This window comes from Naumovozyma castellii, chromosome 2 (assembly GCF_000237345.1).
Source record: "Naumovozyma castellii chromosome 2, complete genome".
In the NCBI taxonomy this organism is placed as follows: Eukaryota; Fungi; Ascomycota; class Saccharomycetes; order Saccharomycetales; family Saccharomycetaceae; genus Naumovozyma; species Naumovozyma castellii.
The window spans coordinates 442,158-459,892 of NC_016492.1; the positions used below are offsets into that span (position 1 = coordinate 442,158).

The 17,735-nt window shown below is 37.5% G+C and overlaps 10 protein-coding genes across 10 annotated transcripts; 4 read left to right on the plus strand and 6 right to left on the minus strand.

Annotated features, from left to right (window-relative positions):
* Positions 1-135: 135 nt before the first annotated feature.
* On the minus strand, positions 136-1,029 carry MRPL7 (mitochondrial 54S ribosomal protein uL5m; the record flags this gene model as incomplete). The annotated part of the gene is made up of 1 exon (XM_003674673.1): positions 136-1,029. The coding sequence occupies one exon, from the start codon at positions 1,027-1,029 to the stop codon at positions 136-138; it is 894 nt and encodes a 297-aa protein (XP_003674721.1).
* A 296-nt stretch (positions 1,030-1,325) lies between these two features.
* FMN1 (riboflavin kinase) lies at positions 1,326-1,895 on the plus strand (the record flags this gene model as incomplete). The annotated part of the gene is made up of 1 exon (XM_003674674.1): positions 1,326-1,895. One exon carries the CDS (start codon positions 1,326-1,328, stop codon positions 1,893-1,895), a length of 570 nt encoding a protein of 189 aa, XP_003674722.1.
* A 107-nt stretch (positions 1,896-2,002) lies between these two features.
* PRP42 (mRNA splicing protein PRP42) lies at positions 2,003-3,628 on the minus strand (the record flags this gene model as incomplete). Its single annotated transcript, XM_003674675.1, has 1 exon — positions 2,003-3,628. The coding sequence occupies one exon, from the start codon at positions 3,626-3,628 to the stop codon at positions 2,003-2,005; it is 1,626 nt and encodes a 541-aa protein (XP_003674723.1).
* Positions 3,629-3,905: 277 nt separating this feature from the next.
* LYS4 (homoaconitate hydratase LYS4) lies at positions 3,906-5,981 on the minus strand (the record flags this gene model as incomplete). Its single annotated transcript, XM_003674676.1, has 1 exon — positions 3,906-5,981. The coding sequence occupies one exon, from the start codon at positions 5,979-5,981 to the stop codon at positions 3,906-3,908; it is 2,076 nt and encodes a 691-aa protein (XP_003674724.1).
* Positions 5,982-6,710: 729 nt separating this feature from the next.
* On the plus strand, positions 6,711-7,622 carry RTN1 (Rtn1p; the record flags this gene model as incomplete). Its single annotated transcript, XM_003674677.1, has 1 exon — positions 6,711-7,622. The coding sequence occupies one exon, from the start codon at positions 6,711-6,713 to the stop codon at positions 7,620-7,622; it is 912 nt and encodes a 303-aa protein (XP_003674725.1).
* Positions 7,623-7,861: 239 nt separating this feature from the next.
* On the minus strand, positions 7,862-9,448 carry HEM1 (5-aminolevulinate synthase; the record flags this gene model as incomplete). The annotated part of the gene is made up of 1 exon (XM_003674678.1): positions 7,862-9,448. One exon carries the CDS (start codon positions 9,446-9,448, stop codon positions 7,862-7,864), a length of 1,587 nt encoding a protein of 528 aa, XP_003674726.1.
* A 433-nt stretch (positions 9,449-9,881) lies between these two features.
* On the plus strand, positions 9,882-10,439 carry COX20 (Cox20p; the record flags this gene model as incomplete). Its single annotated transcript, XM_003674679.1, has 1 exon — positions 9,882-10,439. The coding sequence occupies one exon, from the start codon at positions 9,882-9,884 to the stop codon at positions 10,437-10,439; it is 558 nt and encodes a 185-aa protein (XP_003674727.1).
* Positions 10,440-10,547: 108 nt separating this feature from the next.
* On the minus strand, positions 10,548-11,882 carry IVY1 (Ivy1p; the record flags this gene model as incomplete). The annotated part of the gene is made up of 1 exon (XM_003674680.1): positions 10,548-11,882. The coding sequence occupies one exon, from the start codon at positions 11,880-11,882 to the stop codon at positions 10,548-10,550; it is 1,335 nt and encodes a 444-aa protein (XP_003674728.1).
* Positions 11,883-12,061: 179 nt separating this feature from the next.
* PCF11 (Pcf11p) lies at positions 12,062-13,879 on the plus strand (the record flags this gene model as incomplete). Its single annotated transcript, XM_003674681.1, has 1 exon — positions 12,062-13,879. One exon carries the CDS (start codon positions 12,062-12,064, stop codon positions 13,877-13,879), a length of 1,818 nt encoding a protein of 605 aa, XP_003674729.1.
* A 234-nt stretch (positions 13,880-14,113) lies between these two features.
* NCAS0B02720 (uncharacterized protein) lies at positions 14,114-17,458 on the minus strand (the record flags this gene model as incomplete). The annotated part of the gene is made up of 1 exon (XM_003674682.1): positions 14,114-17,458. One exon carries the CDS (start codon positions 17,456-17,458, stop codon positions 14,114-14,116), a length of 3,345 nt encoding a protein of 1,114 aa, XP_003674730.1.
* Positions 17,459-17,735: the final 277 nt, after the last annotated feature.

Below are 17,735 nucleotides of genomic sequence, written 5' to 3' on the forward strand. Positions count from 1 at the left end.
CAAATAAAATAAATCTATAAAAATGAACGGAACCTTTTGTTTAATAGATGGATTTACCGATTTGTATTAAACGATACAGTACAGAATTTATATATGGTAACAAACTATAGACAGGAGGAGTGGTTCTTCAAAATATTAATTTTCTATACTAGCCTTTTGTGACTTTTGAACAGGAAGCTGAAATGCACTTACAAGCATCCTCGCTTGTTCGTTTGTTTGTGCGGTTGTATTAATATTAATGTGCATACCAAATGTCTTGGGCCATAAATCCTGGTTTGCATCAATTTCGGGAAAAAATTTAACATCTTCCTCATTCAGACCAAAGGATAGACCACCAAATCTGTTTCCTGACTTGCCACTGATTCCCCTATATTCTCTAATTCTTGGTAAAACTATTTCACTCAAAGTCGTTAAGAATTGTGACATTGGGTATCCCTTTAATTCAAGTTTGGCACCCATTTGATGTCCCTTTCTTATCTTCCATGTTGGTACATCTGATCTCGAATAGATTACCTGTGGTTTGCAACCTGTAATTTGTTGGATTTGTAAAGCTGCACTAATAGCCAATAGTTGGTTATCTCTTGCTTCCTTCACGTAACAATTCAATACAACACTTTCAATTTGAGGTATATTATCCCATTTAATGGGGTGAATATCAGGATATTGTGCTTCTGATCCCTTTGGCTTTCTTAAAGGTCTATTTATATGATATGGAGATGAACCGTCCCATTCTCGCATTTTCAAACCTTTCTTAATCTCTGGATTATGATTATAATTCATAAGTAAAAGATCAGGTTGTATAGAGTTAAAATAATGTTCTTGGACTCGATCTTGACATACATGTAAAGGTTTAAAGGACGGAGATCTTATATCCCTTTTATCGTAGTTTAATTCAGGAAATCTTGGGGATAGTCTATTCTTGTCAATCTTCACAAGATGATGGACAGGTTCCACCAATGAGTAGGCTGACTTGGATATACAATTGGTTCTAGAGAAGTTCCTCGTTGGAACTAAAATAAATCTATTCATAGTTATTTGACCAAAGCTGTCCAATACGTTTATGTTGGTGTTCGTCTAGGCTCCCTGTAAAATCTTAGTGACGTTTTTGTAATAAACCTTAGAGAAACGGTTTCTTTCAATACCAGGAAGTGGACTTGGTAACGCTATCTAACTTCTTGTCAGTGTTTAAATCTTGACCTTGAACAAGTAAGAGACCCGTTAAAACATCTAAGGCGATTATCTGAAAAATTCGGCTCATCAGCAACATCAAAGTATAGCTACCAAAACACACCATTATAAAGCTTATATAAAGATAGCTAGCAAGTATGGGTGGCCGACCATTTGATGTACCTATTCCAGAAGAACCTAAGGCTCCATTCCCCATTATCACAGAATATTGTGATATCGTATGTGGGTTTGGTCGTGGATCCACTGATTTAGGTATTCCAACCGCTAATGTTGAAATTGAGGAAGTCCCACCAAGAATGAATCTATTAGACCTAGGTGTATACTTTGGGTTTGCCCATTTAGAAAAAGTGGATAAGGAACTTACTCATGTTAATCGAAAGGATGGGCAGAAAGTAGCTTATAATTATGGGAGCCATCTAACCGAGGAGAATGGTGATTTGGATATTCTTCCCATGGTTCTATCCATTGGTAGAAACCCCTTCTATGGTAATGATTTTAAGACTATAGAATTGCATATTCTTCATGATTTTACTGATAATTTTTATGGTGCTAAAGTTAAATTTAACATTTTGGGCCATATCAGGCAAGAGTTAGATTATACAACAAAGGAGGCCTTGATAAGAGATATAAACATTGACATTGAGATTGCCCGTTCAACTCTATTGAAAAAGTCTTATCTTAAGTATAAAGAAGAACTTAGATGTTAGAGAGCATCAGAAGCCTTTAGTAACTGTTCTAAAATAAATGGATATGGTTTTGCAATCTGATAGAGAATTTTTATCTATAAAGAGTACATAACGTTACAATATTGTTGTTAAACAACAAATAAATCTTCAAATGCATCCAGATCATCAGGCAAATAGGATTCACAAAATTTGTGTAAACTTGAATTGTCTTCCAGACTGTATTTTGATGCTTTTTTCCATATGTTATTTACAATGTGTGCTCTTCTTTCCAGATAGGACTTAGATGGATCAAAAAATATTAGATGACAATACAAGGACCAGAATTTTGCATTTTTTGTATAGTACTCTATATTGGTATTAATAAGATACTGGAATATCTGTTCCTCGATTAACTGTGTATTTTCTTTCGTTTGAAGTTGAAGTAAAGCTTCTAATATCATTTCTTGTCCGGATCTTTCTGTTCCATAAGACAAACGTTTTATGATCTTGTCAAACACTTTTGGAGGCAGCAAAGAGAGAGTTTGAGAATTTGAATATCGACTTTGGCCTTGCGTTTTACTCATGAATATTTGAAATTGAATAAAATCCCAAAATATGTCAAAGTCATCCGATTTTTCTATCTCATTTAAATAAGAAGTTTCCACTTGTTCTAGTAGTCGGGAGAGTGTATCAAACTGGTTCATTTTTGAGAGAATGGAATAGAGGAATCGCATAATGGAAGTTTTCTTTAATGACATACTTAGTGCTCTCAAAAGTACATTCTTGGCAGTGACAAGATCGTCATTTTTCTCTATTAACCACTGGGCGTACTTTATCCAAACTATATCATATGCTGCTAGGGGTATTAACGCCCTTTGGAAATTTAAGTGAGTTAATGGCTTTACATTCAAATTTATTGTGTACTCCAAATATTTCTCCCACGTCGAAATTTCATCTGATGAGATCAATGTCCCTTGAGAGGTAAAGTAATGTGTATAAAGTTTTGATTCGAATAAGGAAAAAATATCCAGTACTTGACATTGAACCACGGTATATAGTTCCTTAGTTGATTTTTTAATAAGTGTCTTTGCCTCTGCCAAGTATGGACCCCGTCTACCATTATACTTGACATCGATTTTCAATTTATTCAGTAAGTCATTTTGAGGAGCTATTCTACATAGTTGTGATAAATCATTTATCGAATCAATCTGTCGTAGCCAAATTGCATAGAATTTGCTGAATGAATGTAATGGGATTTCCAATATTTTCCTTAAAACAATTAGGTACCTGCCATTATTTGCGCATCTTTCTTGCAATTGTTCTAGATACAAATCCCAAAATTCACCACTAAGGAAATGTAACCCAATGAAACGTTCCGCAAGCTCATATTTCTTAAACAATTGTTTTGAATCTGGTATTACCTCGTTACAAAGTTTCAAATATGAGACCCATATTAATAGCGACCTTTGATTGAAAACATTTAGTGCATGTTTGAATATCTTGTGCATCTTGGAGACATTCCCCAATTTATATTCGAAAAGGGCATAATCCACGTAGTAATTTTCCAAATATGGGAAATAGAACAGCATGGAAGTATATGTATTTCTTATTAGTTTCTGTATTTGTGGATCTAGTGCTTTATTCAATGGCGAGGAAAATAATATGAGATGGTTTAATAATGCTTCCCAATTAGACAATTCCCTAGGGAACTTTGTCACTTGCAAGGTCAGGGATGAAAACTTTTCATCATCGAGAAGTGAGTTATATTTGTCCATCTTAGCAGTATCAGGGCTTGGATTGGTCCCAAGATTCACAAAGATAATGCTCTTTCGTTGTTGCTATGATTTTTTCTACTATTGAAGTTCACTCTACAATCAATATTTTTGAAATTTTGTCTTAGGCGCTTGAAAGAGCTTAATGTCAGTAAATTCAGACACATATTGAAAAACTAAATAACACAATAAATTAAGTTAAACGTTTATCGACTATGTAACAATAAATAACTATTTGAATAAATAAAAGGGGTACATAACTTCTTCTTATGTATGCCCCTCATAATTGAGCCTTAACCCAACTTTCAAGACCACCCTTGACGATAATTTCTTGCAAGTTCTTCCCCAATTCACCAACCTTTTGTTCTAAAATGACAGGTCCATCTAGAGACCCTTCGGTGACAATGACCTTAGTCTTTGCCACGTCCCACTTCAAGAACCAACCAGTTCTTCTAGTCAATTCCTTAGGGGCATCCTTATATTTGGCTCTTAGTTTTTCAATTAGAACTGGAATTTCTAAAGTCAGCAATGCATTATTAATAGAGTTTCTGAAGAAGATGTTAGAGAACGAACCAGAGACGACTAATGGAACACCCTTAGCTAATAAAGCAGTAGCGGCTTGTTCTCTGGAGGAACCTGTTCCGAAATTGAACCCACTAATGATGATATCACCGGCGTTAACTTTCTTCCCAAATTCAGGATCATAATTTTCCATACACACCTTAGCCATTGTTTCCTTTGAAATGTCATCTTGATAAGTGTATTTACCTGGATAGATACCGTCTGTGTTAATGTTATCAGCATCACAAAGAATTAATTCCCCTGAGATTTCACTTGGGAATCCATCCAAGATTTCCACAGCAGAAGCAATGGAATTCACACTTGGGTCCGTCTCTTCTACCGCGATATTATTTGGTTGTTCATAGACATGAGCCTTAACACCATTAAATTTAATTTCTCCCACACCAAGAACCTCGGCTGGAGATCCAATTCTACCTAGCACAGCAGAGGCAGCCACCACAGATGGGGAACCTAAATAGGCCAATGCATCCTTGGAACCCATTCTACCCTTGAAGTTTCTATTAGTGGCACTGATACCAACTTCACCTGCTTCTAATAAACCAGCACCCAGGCCAATACATGGTCCACAACCAGATGGTAATGGCTTACAACCAGCTTTCAATAATTTATCCCAGATACCTAGGTTACGAGCATCCTTTTCCACTTCTGATGATGCAGCAGCGATATAAAACTCAACATGAGGTGCGACTTTATTAATCTTATTAATATCACCCGTTGGACATACTATAGATGCGGCAGCTTCCAAATCGGAAAGACGTGCATTGGTACATGAGACTAAATAAGCCTTATCGATCTTGATATTATCCTTTGCTAAATTTTGCACAGTATTGGAGACTTTAACACTATTTGGACCTGAGACGTAATGAGTCAAGGTGGATAAATCAATAACTAATTTCTTTGCGTATTTAGCATCTTCATCAGCCTTAACTATTTGAGCCCTCTTTTCCAAATCTGCGATAGTCTTTGCATTAATTCTTGGATGATTTGGACCAATTTTCTTCAAACGATCATGATACCAATTTAATAAAGTCTTATCCACGGGGAAAAGACCAGAAAGGGCCCCCCATTCTGTAGTCATATTAGCGATGGTTAATCTATAATCGATAGGTAATTTATCCAAAGAATCCCCTGTGAATTCAATGGCATGATTCAAAACTTGATCATTATTGAAGACACCACATAGAGCAACGATAATATCCTTCCCTGAGATGGTTGCAGGTAATTCACCTTTCAATTCCACTTTAGCCACCGGTGGGATCTGCCACCACGTTTGACCTGTGGCCCAAATGGTAGCGGCGTCTGTTCTCACAACGGGGGTCCCGAGGGCACCTAACCCACCATAAGTATTTGAATGAGAATCTGAAGCGACAGTCATGTTCAAGGGGAAGGCATACCCCTCTTCGACCATGATTTGATGACCGATCCCTCTTCCAGCGGGGTAGAAATCGATCCCATGTTTCTTTGCAAAATTTTCGATATTCTTGTATTTTGTTTGGTTCTTCTCTGACATATTTTGAATGTCATGATCCAAGGCATTGACGATTTGTCTATTATTGAATACTTTAGTGGCACCCAATCCCATGAATTTCAAGGCGACGGGCCATGAGTTGTCATGAGACATACAATGAGCAGGACTGATTGATACATAGTCACCTGAATGGACTTGTTTGCCCTTAGGTAGGTTGACAGCGTAGGATTGGACGATCTTTTCTGTGAGGTTTTGACCTCTTAGTAATCTGGTAGAGTGATGGAAATTACGTGTGCAACGCAACATGACTGACTGAGTAATTGAGTGACTGGTTTCACGGAGTTTTAGATCTAGGGACTAAGATCCAGAAAAGGGACAGATGCGCAAGGAGGAGTGCTTATATATAGGTCGAGCAAGTATTAATAAGTGAAACATTGTGCAATTAGTCACATGTATATATAGGTAACTGTCTGCCTCAGTGAGGATCCATTCATTCATTATACGTGCCATACAATAGTCGATGGAATTAATCAGCTCGAGGATTTTTTTTCCCGGCGGAATTTTTCACGCAAAAATGTTTGGATGGGGTTACCCGCACACCCAGACATTGCTGACAGCTGTTACCCGCAGGAACGTTTCCGGCGTTAATTAGTTACGAGGCCATATTAGTGTATAATTACGCTAAGTGGAATATGGTACTAGCAATAGTAATAGCAATAGTAGTACGAACCAGTCGCTGAACGGTTAATTTAGTAATGTCATTTCCCATACCATGTCTTATGTAATCTGCTGACGAAGCGTGGTGCTCGTACAAGAAGACATTTTTTGCTTGACAAAGAAACCTGCCTCCCGTTTTAATTTAATTATTTTTTCGCCACAAGAAAAAGCGCAAATGGCAATATGGCAGCATTTTATATAAACGTTGCAGTGAACTGTTAGATCACTTTTTCGCCACTGACATTTTTTGGCTCTCGTTTTGGCTTGCTCTCCCATTGTTGAATTACTCAAATAGCCATAACCAAAACTAACGCTAAGATGTCTACTCAATCACCATCTGCTTCCTCTGCTCCTGCCGAGAATACCAAGAAATGCTGTCCACCAGAATGCGATATCTTACTATGGAAAAACCCCATTGAAACTGGTAAGATCTTCGGTGGTGCTCTAGTCGCATTGTTAATCTTGAAGAAAGTCAATCTAATCACTTTTTTCCTAAGAGTGTTCTACACCATCTTCTTAACTACTGGTTCTATCGAATTTTTGTCAAAACTATTTTTAGGTCAAGGGTTAATCACCAAGTATGGTATTAAGGATTGTCCAAATACCGTCGGGTACTTGAAGCCTCACATTGATTGTTTCTTGAAGCAATTGCCTGTCAAGCAAGCAAAGATGAGAAAATTGGTCTTTGCTTACTCTCCAAAGAAAACTTTCCATGCTGCTTTCACTTTCTACCTTTTGCATAAATTATTCTCATGGTTCTCCGTTTGGACTTTGCTTTTCGTCGGTGTCATTGCTGCTTTCACTTCACCATTGACTTATTGTACTTATCAAAAGGAAATTGACGCTGTCGTGGAACATCTATGTCAATGTGCCAAGGCTAAATCTAATGAAGTTTGTAAATTGGCTTGTGAAAAATCAAAACCATTATGTGACAAATTGGAAAAGAAATGTGGTCCATTATGTAAATTTATTAAGGCTAAATTACCAGCATCCACTGGTGCTACTACCACTTCTACCATAACCCCAGAATCTACTACTGCTAAATTGGCTTCTCAAGTTCCAATTGAAAATGATGACTCTACTGCTACTACCACTTCTGCTAACGTTCATCATGGCGAACAGCATCATGCCTCCACAGGTACCAAGGAATTCGATGTGGATCAATTGACAAGTGAATTAAAGGAAAGCACTAACAATTTGAAACAAGAATTACAAGACAACAATTTGTGATGCATTCATTCAATCATTCATCCATTCTTTCTTATTTCTTTTTCATATTTATATAAATATAAATAAATATAAATAAGTTTCTTATTATTATTTTTATGTCTTAAAATTTTCTGTTAATTATTAATTTTCTGTATTAGTTGGTTGGTTGGTTAGTTGGTTCTAAATTAGTTTACATACATAATAAATAAGTTTTTCTCCTCACCAACATGACAAATAAATATAGCTGGTAATTCAATCCATCAAGCTTGAATACCACTAGACACTTCCAATTGTTCAATAACGGGATCGAAAACATTTGGATTCAAATCCGCATTCTTTAAATTCAATTGTTGTTCTGTCCAAAGATTCTTAGGTTCTTTGAAACCAGGTTCACCCACACCAAGTAAACCACCTTGATTTTCCCAATCTCTAATTCTAGGTAATTGCAACTCATTGAACACATCATCCACAGCATTCAACAGTATATCTGATAATTCATTAGTATGACCTGGAGTAGGAGTAATTCTTAGTCTTTCTGTACCTCTCGAGACAGTAGGGAAATTAATAGCTTGTACGTAAATCTTATGTTTCTCCATCAAGATATCGGAAGCTTGCTTAGCCAAATCAGGGTTCCCAATTAAGATGGGGACGATATGTGATGGGTTGGGGATCACGGGGATACCCAACTCTTTCAAACCTTGCTTCACGTACGCGGTATTTCTTTGTTGATCTTGTCTCAAATTCAAATGTGATCTTTGGAATCTAATTGCTTCAGCGGCACCGGCCATCACAGCTGGTGGTATCGTGGTGGTAAAGATGAACCCGGGCGCGTACGATCTGACCCAATCGATTAATTTGGCAGATGCGGCCACGTAACCTCCCACGGTCCCGAAGGATTTACCTAGGGTCCCCGTGATCATGTCAACACGGTCCATGACTGTACGTTTAGAACCCATATTTGGTGATTTAATTCCTGCTAAACGATGTGTTTCAAAATCACAATGTTCCGCAACACCAGCACCATGTGGACCGTATAATCCGACAGCATGGACCTCGTCTAAGAAAGTTAGACAACCGTATTTCTCTGCCAGGTCACAAATCTTGTTTATGTCAGCTACGGACCCAGCCATAGAATACACACTTTCAAAAGCGATTAATTTTGGTTGTGATTTCGGATACATCTTTAACAATTCTTCCAGTTCCTCCAAATTATTATGCTTAAAGATATGTTTCTTGGTGTTTGCATGTTTAATCCCAATAATCATGGAAGCATGATTCAATTCATCGGAAAAGATCACGAGATCCTTCATCTTTTGCCCCAATAGGGAAAGCACGGCATCATTAGCTACAAAACATGAACTAAACACCAACGCACCCTCCTTCTTATGCAAGGCAGCCAATTCCGCTTCCAATTGCATAGTTAACTTATTATGACCTGCGATATTTCTGGTACCCCCGGCACCAGCACCATACTTATCCAGAGCCCATTTCATCTTGTCGACGACTTGTTGGTTCTTGGAAAGAGCCAGGTAATCGTTGGAACACCATACTGTTACTTTATCGTTTTCCAGTTGACGATGAGCCAGTGGGAACTCTCTTGCTAGACGGTTAATGTTGTTGAAGTATCTGTATGATTTGTCGAGTCTCTTCTTGTTTAGTTCAGCGTCGAAAAGTCCGTCGTAGTCGAATGGCGTGGCGGACTCATGAGATGCGTGTGCAGCCATGAGTGAATCCGACTTGGTGGTGGCCGAAGTGGCAGTAGAAGTAGCAGCAGCGGCAGCAGCGGCAGCCTTAGCGGTGGAAGCTGTGTATTTTCTTATCCATAACCTGGACGTGGAGTTTAGCATTGTTTGTGAAGCAGACGGGTGGATAGAGCGGCCAGCGAGCAAGCAAGTATAGACTAGATTTGTTCTGTTCTGTTTGAGATGAGCTGAGCTGATGTGATGATGTGATGTGTTGTTATATACAGTGCTGTATATATGAATAATTGTTAAACGACGGGATTGGCGTGTTACGTAAGGAAAATAGAGCTTTGAGCAAAAAAGAAAGGCGCGCTCAGAAACTGCCGCACACAGCTTTTGGGCCAATCAGAAGACGGGATTTGGATCTGGCACGTGATTTGTCGTGTTTGGTGACAGGCTGTTTGTTACCCAGCTCTTTTGATTTTTTTGATTTTAGCCGCCCAATTCAGTTTCCCCTTCTTCTTCTTATTGAGCTGTATATACGGGGAATACAACAACAACAACAACTACTGCTACTACTACAAGATCTACATATACAATGGGCTGGCTACCATCCTTCAAAAGCAACAGCACACCGCAGCAGCAGCAGGAACCCCAGCAGGAGAAACCTTTGACAAACTACTCCCCCGGTCAGAAGATACTGTTGCAGGACACCAAACCACACTTCAACGACCCCGCAACAGCACAACAAACAAAACCAGTCATCGACTCGCAAACTTTCAAGCAGGCATGGAATACGCTCTCATGGAAGGAATTCACACCAGAGAAACTCACGGAGATCCCATGTTTTAGAGACGCCGGAATGGTAGGGTTCTCCAGTTTATTCGTAGTCGGATCACTCATGTTTATTTATCATAAGAACCCTATGAAGGCAACAAATTGGGGGCTAGGGTCCCTATTGTTAGGATCCATGGTTGGGTGGGAACAATGTAGATTGAAAAGGAAACATAGCTTTGAAATCGCTCAATTAGCCATCAATACTGTCAAATCAAAGGAAAGACCGATGATGAAGAAAGTACAACATGATGAAAGATTAGTCAAACAATGGGAAGCAAAATCAGAAAAAGAGAATAAGAGCTGGTACAAATTTTGGTAAAAATCTCATTTCATCTCATCTCATTTTATCTTATCTTGTAAATGTCAATGTCAATGTCTCTTTTTGTATATAATTATTTAGTTATTCTTTTACTTTACTTTACTTTACCTATTCATGATCGTCCTCATCATTCAATTGTAAATACTTTAAATTGTCTGCCTCCTCAACTTCTTCCCCTTCCTCTTCCTCTTCCTCTTCCTCTTCCTCTTCCTCTTCCTCTTCCTCTTCCCTCGGCAGTATGTCACCATTAACTTCTGACTCTGGTGTGGGTGAACTAGTGGTAAACGGCAGCGAAAATGAGTTATCATATGTCATGTTTGCATCTTCAGTGTGTTTCTTGCTATTACTGTTCGTCCCTTCATTAGACGATGGACCTGATGATGTTGCTATCGATGAAGATGAACTGTCTCTGGCATTCTCTTCTCCGTTATCATTATTCTCTCGTTCAGTACTAGAATTAACGGAAACAGTCCCTTCCTCTACATCTTCCTCTCCATCCTCCTCTTCCTCCTCTTCCTCCTCTACCAAATCATTATTTTCTGTCACTGTCTCCCCTTCATCATTATCCTTGGTAAATGGATCCTCCGCGTCAATCAATAATTCATCTAATCCACCTCCAGACCAACCCTTTCGTGCAATATTCTCAGATAATTCTACTTGGGTCCTAGACACTGTCGCAATATTAGTTAAAACATGATTACATGTCTTATCGACCAATAAATACGAATCTCTATAATAATCATATTTTAGAGTCTCCAATTGATCTAATTGATTTTGTAAATTAGATAAACTCTCTCGATATGATATTAAATTCCGAATCTTCCTCTTGGCCAATTTCATATTATTCCTCTCTTGTAATTTCAATTTTAAACTTTGTTCTTTACTATTCATCTTAAATTCATTCTCTGACTTCTTACTATTGATCTTAAATTCATCAATCTCATCCTGTAACTTATCACATAATAATTCATTCACATATGTAGATAATATCTGTTCATGATTACCCAATAAATGGAAAAGTCCACTAGCATTCAAAAGTTTCTCAGCTGTATCATCATTACAACCTTTCAATTTAGCCATATTCTCAATCGCAGTAGCCATACCACTCGCACTCTCAGAAACTTCCATCAACGATTGAGCAAACTTATTAGTACTCTTTAACAAATGAGACATATTATCCATAGTACTCTTAACATCCCTCTTAGTAATCAAAGTCTGTAAATCACTTATACAACTAGTATTGGAAACAACACTGGAAGGTCGACGACTCCGATCCATTAACCCATTCACAATCGTATGAGAACTTTCATTATCAGGTATTTTCTTGGTCGCACTAATACCATTCTTCATCGGCGTACCATTACTGTTACGGTTCACAATAGGATAAAACTCAGATAAATGCGCCGCGTATCGTTGAGGTGAAATGCTATCTGTTTCATTCATCTTGTCACGATAATCCTCTATCTTTATTCTGTCTCGTTTGGTAGTTGTATTGTTTATTCCCAAGGTGACCGACCCTACAAATTTCAACTATCCATGTTGAATGAAATTTCTACAATTTGACAACTTCATCATCACCAACACCAACCAAACACACCACTCATACAAGTATACATAAAACCATGGATAAGGAGACGGAGATCATAGTGAAGGACTTCACCAGTGTCCTAGATGAACTAACTTTCAACTCAAGACCTATCATTACCACTTTGACCAAGATAGCAGAAGAGAACATATCATGTGCACAATACTTCGTGGATGCCCTAGAATCCCGCATCGAAAAATGCATGCCCAGTCAGAAACTGTATGCATTCTATGCCTTGGATTCCATTTGTAAGAATGCTGGGAGCCCCTATACCATATATTTCAGTAGGAATTTATTTTCTCTGTATAGGAAGACATACTTACTGGTGGATAACGTAACGAGAACAAAACTAATCAATATGTTCAAAACTTGGATGACTCCCAATGAAACAACGGGTGGTTCATTACCACTTTTTGAAAGAGGAGCATTGGAGAGAATTGAGCAGTTCTTAATTAAGGCAAGTGCATTACATCAGAAGAATTTCCAATCCATGTTGCCCACACCAACGGTGCCTTTACTGCTAAGAGAAATTGATAAACTGGCGGGGCTCACTAATGAAAGATTAAGGGACCAACCAAATGATCAGAAATTGCAAACAAAATTAATGGTCTTATCACAATTGAAACAGGAATTGCAAAGAGGGAAATTAAGCTTGGATGCTCTGAAGCAAGTGCAATTACAACTAACTGAAGTGTTTGCACAGGATCAACAAGTATTACAAGAAAGGGTAAGATACCAACAATTTCAACAAGAACAACAATTGAAACAACGGGAAAGATCAACCACAACATCATCTCTGGAACCAACAGAGACACCGATGCCCCTGGGAACCAATAATTCACCATCACCACTATTCAATGGATCTGTTTCCTCACTATTTGGTAACGTTTCTAGGATTGTCACACCAGAAGATTTTGCTGAAATGGAAAAGGCTAGTAAATTGACAAGCATACAAACCTTATTCCATTCCTTAAATGGTGCAGGTCTGATTTTTACTCCACCAAAGGAATCCATAGTAACATTATTTGACAAGATCGACTCTACCAATAAGCTAAATTCGAAAAAGGCAAAAAATAATAATTTACCTTCAATATCTTTCCTGCAAGATGTAGTGTCAAATTGTAAAGCATATTTTGCCACCGCCAATGTAAATATCTTAAATACTCCAACGTTACAACTCTCACAACAGAATATCGTAAATGATAACCCAGTAGTGACAAAAAGTTTAATTCATTTACTGTACCGAAACAAACCGAACAAATGTAGCACGTGTGGGAAAAGATTCGGTAACAGCATTGAAGAGAGGAAACTACAAACTGCTCATTTAGATTGGCATTTCAGAATCAATAAAAGAATAAAGGGCTCTTCAACTACAAATGCACAGACAAATGCAATGACTTCTCAAAAAAATATTCAATCAAGAAATTGGTATTTACATGATTCACAATGGGTCAAATTCAATGACGATGAAATCGTCTCCACACAAAATACATTCAATGAAAACCCTAAGCAAACTATAGCTGATGTTGATCAACAGAAATATGCATCCGGCTCAAATGGTAGCTCAACTGCAACCAATATTCAAATGTCAAATTTCGAAGATATGTTATCATTAAATAAGAATGATGCAAATAATAGTACCTCAGAAACGGCTGATTTGAGTAAGAAATACGTCATCGTTCCTGAATCTACCGAGGATATGACTTTTCAATGTCCCGTTTGTAAAGATTCGGTTACCAGTGTTTATGATGAGGAACTAGGTGAATGGATATGGAAGAATACAGTAATTATAAATGGTAAAAAGTTCCATTCCACTTGTTATTACGAGACAATTAAAAACAATTCATCGTTATAGAAAAATATTTATCTATTGAGAATGTTTTCTCGTGAAAGATTCGATTATATAATCAAGAAAACATTCTTTAATTTTTAAGTAGTTAAAAGTAATGCATATTAATACAATATCTAATTATTAGATAAAAGAATATATTAATTCTATGAATATCGACAAGAAAGCGAAATATTAGTATCGGCAATCGTAAGTAGCAAACATTAAAATGGCTGTTGTTAGGTCAATGAATGTTGTTCTCTAAGGTTCTGATGACGTTTCCTTTGCCCCGTTCAAAACGGCTGTCGATTTTTCATCAAATAATACTAAGGATGTTTCAGCTTTTCTTTTTTCTGCTTCCTTAGTAGGAGAAATTTGTAGGTTTGAACTGTTTTCTTCTTCATTCTCAGGCTTATTATCTGTTTGGTTTTGACATTTCTTCTTTAGCCTGTCAATTATAATATTAAAACCGCGTTCCCGATCTGCTAGTAAAGTGTAATAACTTTTGTGAACGTTAACTAATTGAAGCTGGAAATCACGTTTTTCTAACTTTCGCATTTCCAAAAGTTCACGGTATTTCTTTTCCCAGTTTCTTTCTTCTATGTAATCATCAGAACGAGAAGTAGATTGAGAATGATCTTTTGATTTCAACAATTCTGCAGATTGTTGAGCTAATATCGAGGACATGTAACGTGCTTGTGCCCTTTCTTTCTCTAATTCATTCTGTAAAGCTTGTACCTGATTTTTCTGTAGCTCAGACATCTTGTACAAAGCTTGATGATTATTGAACAAATTAGAGAATTTTACAGCTAGTTCGCTATTTTGTTGAAGAAGCCTTGGATCGTTGTTAATGGTCGTTTTCTTAGATTTCTCCTCAATAAGTTTCTTTAACTCTGTAATTTGGTTATCCTTCACTGCAACTTCGTTTCTTGCAGTAATGATCATCTCCTTAGATTGCTTGACGTAAGCGGTGCTTTTAGCTAGAGCAATTCTTTTCGCAGTTAGTTCATCATTTGCCGTTTTAAGAGATCGTTTCTCCATTTCCAGAGCTATTTTCAATTCACCAAGTTGAATAGTAGTCAAATTACGAACCTCTTTTAATTCATTATGGGTGTTGATCAATTTCTCCTTTAGAGCTCTAACAAAAGGGCTCTCTTCTATGGTATTGATATCTTCGATTGATTCTACGTTAGCTATAATATTTTGTTCATTCTCTAGCGCTTCTTGGCATCTTTCATACTCTTTAATTCGTAGCAGGATATTATTTTCCAAGGCATTCAATTCTGCTCTAACCTCGATGCTTGCTCTATCCTTCGACTGTTTTAGTTCTTTAATTTCAGTTTTCAACAAATCAATAGTAACATCATATTTCTCCTCCATAGTCGAATTATCGATAGTCTCTGGTTCTTCCGTTTTCTCAATGACTTCAGTGACAGGTGCCACAGATACGGCATTTGAAATTGATTGTACACCATCATTTTGACCAATTTTCAATGATATACGTTCCATTTCTTCACATAATAAACTATAAATCCTCTGGAGGTCATTATTCTCCTTACTTAGATAATATATCTTCCCTTGTAAGCTTGCTACTTTAAGTTCGTATTTCATAACTTCGTCTGTAATTGTAGCAAGTTTGGTTTTGAGTTCATTGATTTCCATTTCGTTTGGAAAACCCGAAATAAGATCTGCCTTGGCAGGTACTGATCTATCTATTATGGAGGCATTCAGGGCAGTGGTAGTAGCATGTCTCAGTCTCTCACTTGAGATACTGGGCTCAGATAAAGGCTCTATTTTCTGTTGCTCCTTGGCTTCACTCTTTGAATTCCTCCTCGGGCTCTTCGTAACGTTGTTCGGACGTTTCTGCTCTAATGTATTCGCCAATTTAATTTTATTCAACGTGATATCATCTGAAGATGCTTTGGAACTGCATGATTCATCATCCACAACAATTTTTTTTCTTAAGGAATGTCTACGCTTTACAGTTATGGAATCATCACTGTTATTGTCTTTCACAGATACTAAATTATCACTAGGACTGTATCTGTCATTGTCCTCAGTACTGTCTTCATCGTTTGTTTCTTTGGGCGACAAGATAGTCTTAACCTTTTTCCCAATCTTATCGGTCCCATTTTCGATTCTCTCTGGTGATTCGTTTGTCGTTGCGTCTGTCTTGGCAGATACAATAGAAAGAGAACGTGAATCCAAAGATACATTTTGGGTCTTCTGGGAAATTGTTCCTTTCTCGGCAGCTAGATGTCCTCTCTTACGCCTATATCGTTCGTTGATATCTGTATTATAACTTGGTATCTTTTCTCTCTCATCATTGGGTTTGGCAAAAGAATTTGATAAAGATTTTGATTTTCTTCCTGTATCACTATTGTGAGCTTTAGTTGAGTGTGTAGCTATCGAGCTAAGATACGTCTTTCTTTCCACATTTTCCGATACCCATTTGTCATGGTCATATTGGGAGGTTAGAGGAGACGTTGAAAGTGTAATTTGGTTTTCAGATGTACCCTTAGAACTTTTAGAACCGTTTTCCGAGTCAATTGGCTTGTTTTCTTCTTTTTTACTCGCAAGGGTGCTTTTGCTAGAAATACGTTCTTTATGAACAATTTTCCCGAAAGCCATTTTCACCATAGTTTCATTTACCTTGGGTCCTAGTACTGTCGGTGTCTTCATGTCTCTAAGATCTTGGTTGGTCTTTGTCGGCTCACTGGAAATAGCTAGTTTAGAGCCATGTGTCTTACTATCGGGTAGTCTTGATGATCCCGTTCGCTCGTCTACTCGGGAGGTTGGTTTCAGTTTTTCGAGAGATTTCTCATTCCCATCCATTTTGAAAGGTAATTCAGCATTGAGAGCATTAGCTTGAGAGTCATGAGTGGGTTTTATTTCTGAAGATGGTTTTTTTGGAGGAATGTTTTTAGTTTTTATTGTGGGGCTTTGGTTTTTTGGACTTGCAATAGTGGGAGGACCTTTAGTCAATTTATTACCTTCTAACCCATCTTCAAATCCATTTAAAGGTGGTTTTTTTGAGGGTGTTTTTTTATCACGAAAAAGGGCTTTCAACGTATTTATTTTATGAGGAACAAATAGGTTCGCATTCCCGCTACTTCTACGTCGGGAATGAGTATGTTGTGGCACTTTTTGTAATTCAACAGTTGGTTGAAGATCAATCTTTGTATTCTTGGCATTTTGAGGAGGTTCTAGTGAAGTTTCACTATTAACTTGGTTCTCTCGTATGGTTCTTTCCGGGAGTTTCGCAACCGTGGGTGGCATTTTAATAACTGGTGCTTGAATTTTAGTTGCCTGTATATTACCACTCGCTTTCTTTGCCTTAAATAGATCTGACAATTTCTTGATAGGTTGCTGCGGCTTCAATTTTTCTTTAGGACTTGAATTATTGCTTATTCTGTTCTCGATTGTTTTGGCATGAGTGTTTGGTTTATGGACTTTTAAAGGTGGTTCAGTACTTTCAGATGCAATGAAGTGTGTAGCTCGCAGCGTTTCACTTCTCTCATTGATAGTTCCTTTGGTACTGGTATTAAGAGCAGTACTGGGGTCAGAACTTGCACTAAGCGCCGGTGTTTTTGCCATTTGAAACATTTCAAGCAGTCGAATCTTACTATGATATTGATTAGAAATGTGTGGTTAACGTTACCCTCGCCGCTTCTTCGGCTTTATGCTCTTATTCTTATTAGAAAATGTTGTTCTTACTGATGAGTATGTATTTTAAGATCAAGCCATTCACCCTCCGCGAAAACCATTTCTCCATCTACTGCTTCTCCGTAATAAGGTTCGTACACAACAAACAGAAAAAATTGATTTAGATATATTTCATTACAACGTAATCATTACTGCAATTACATACCTACTCTAATAG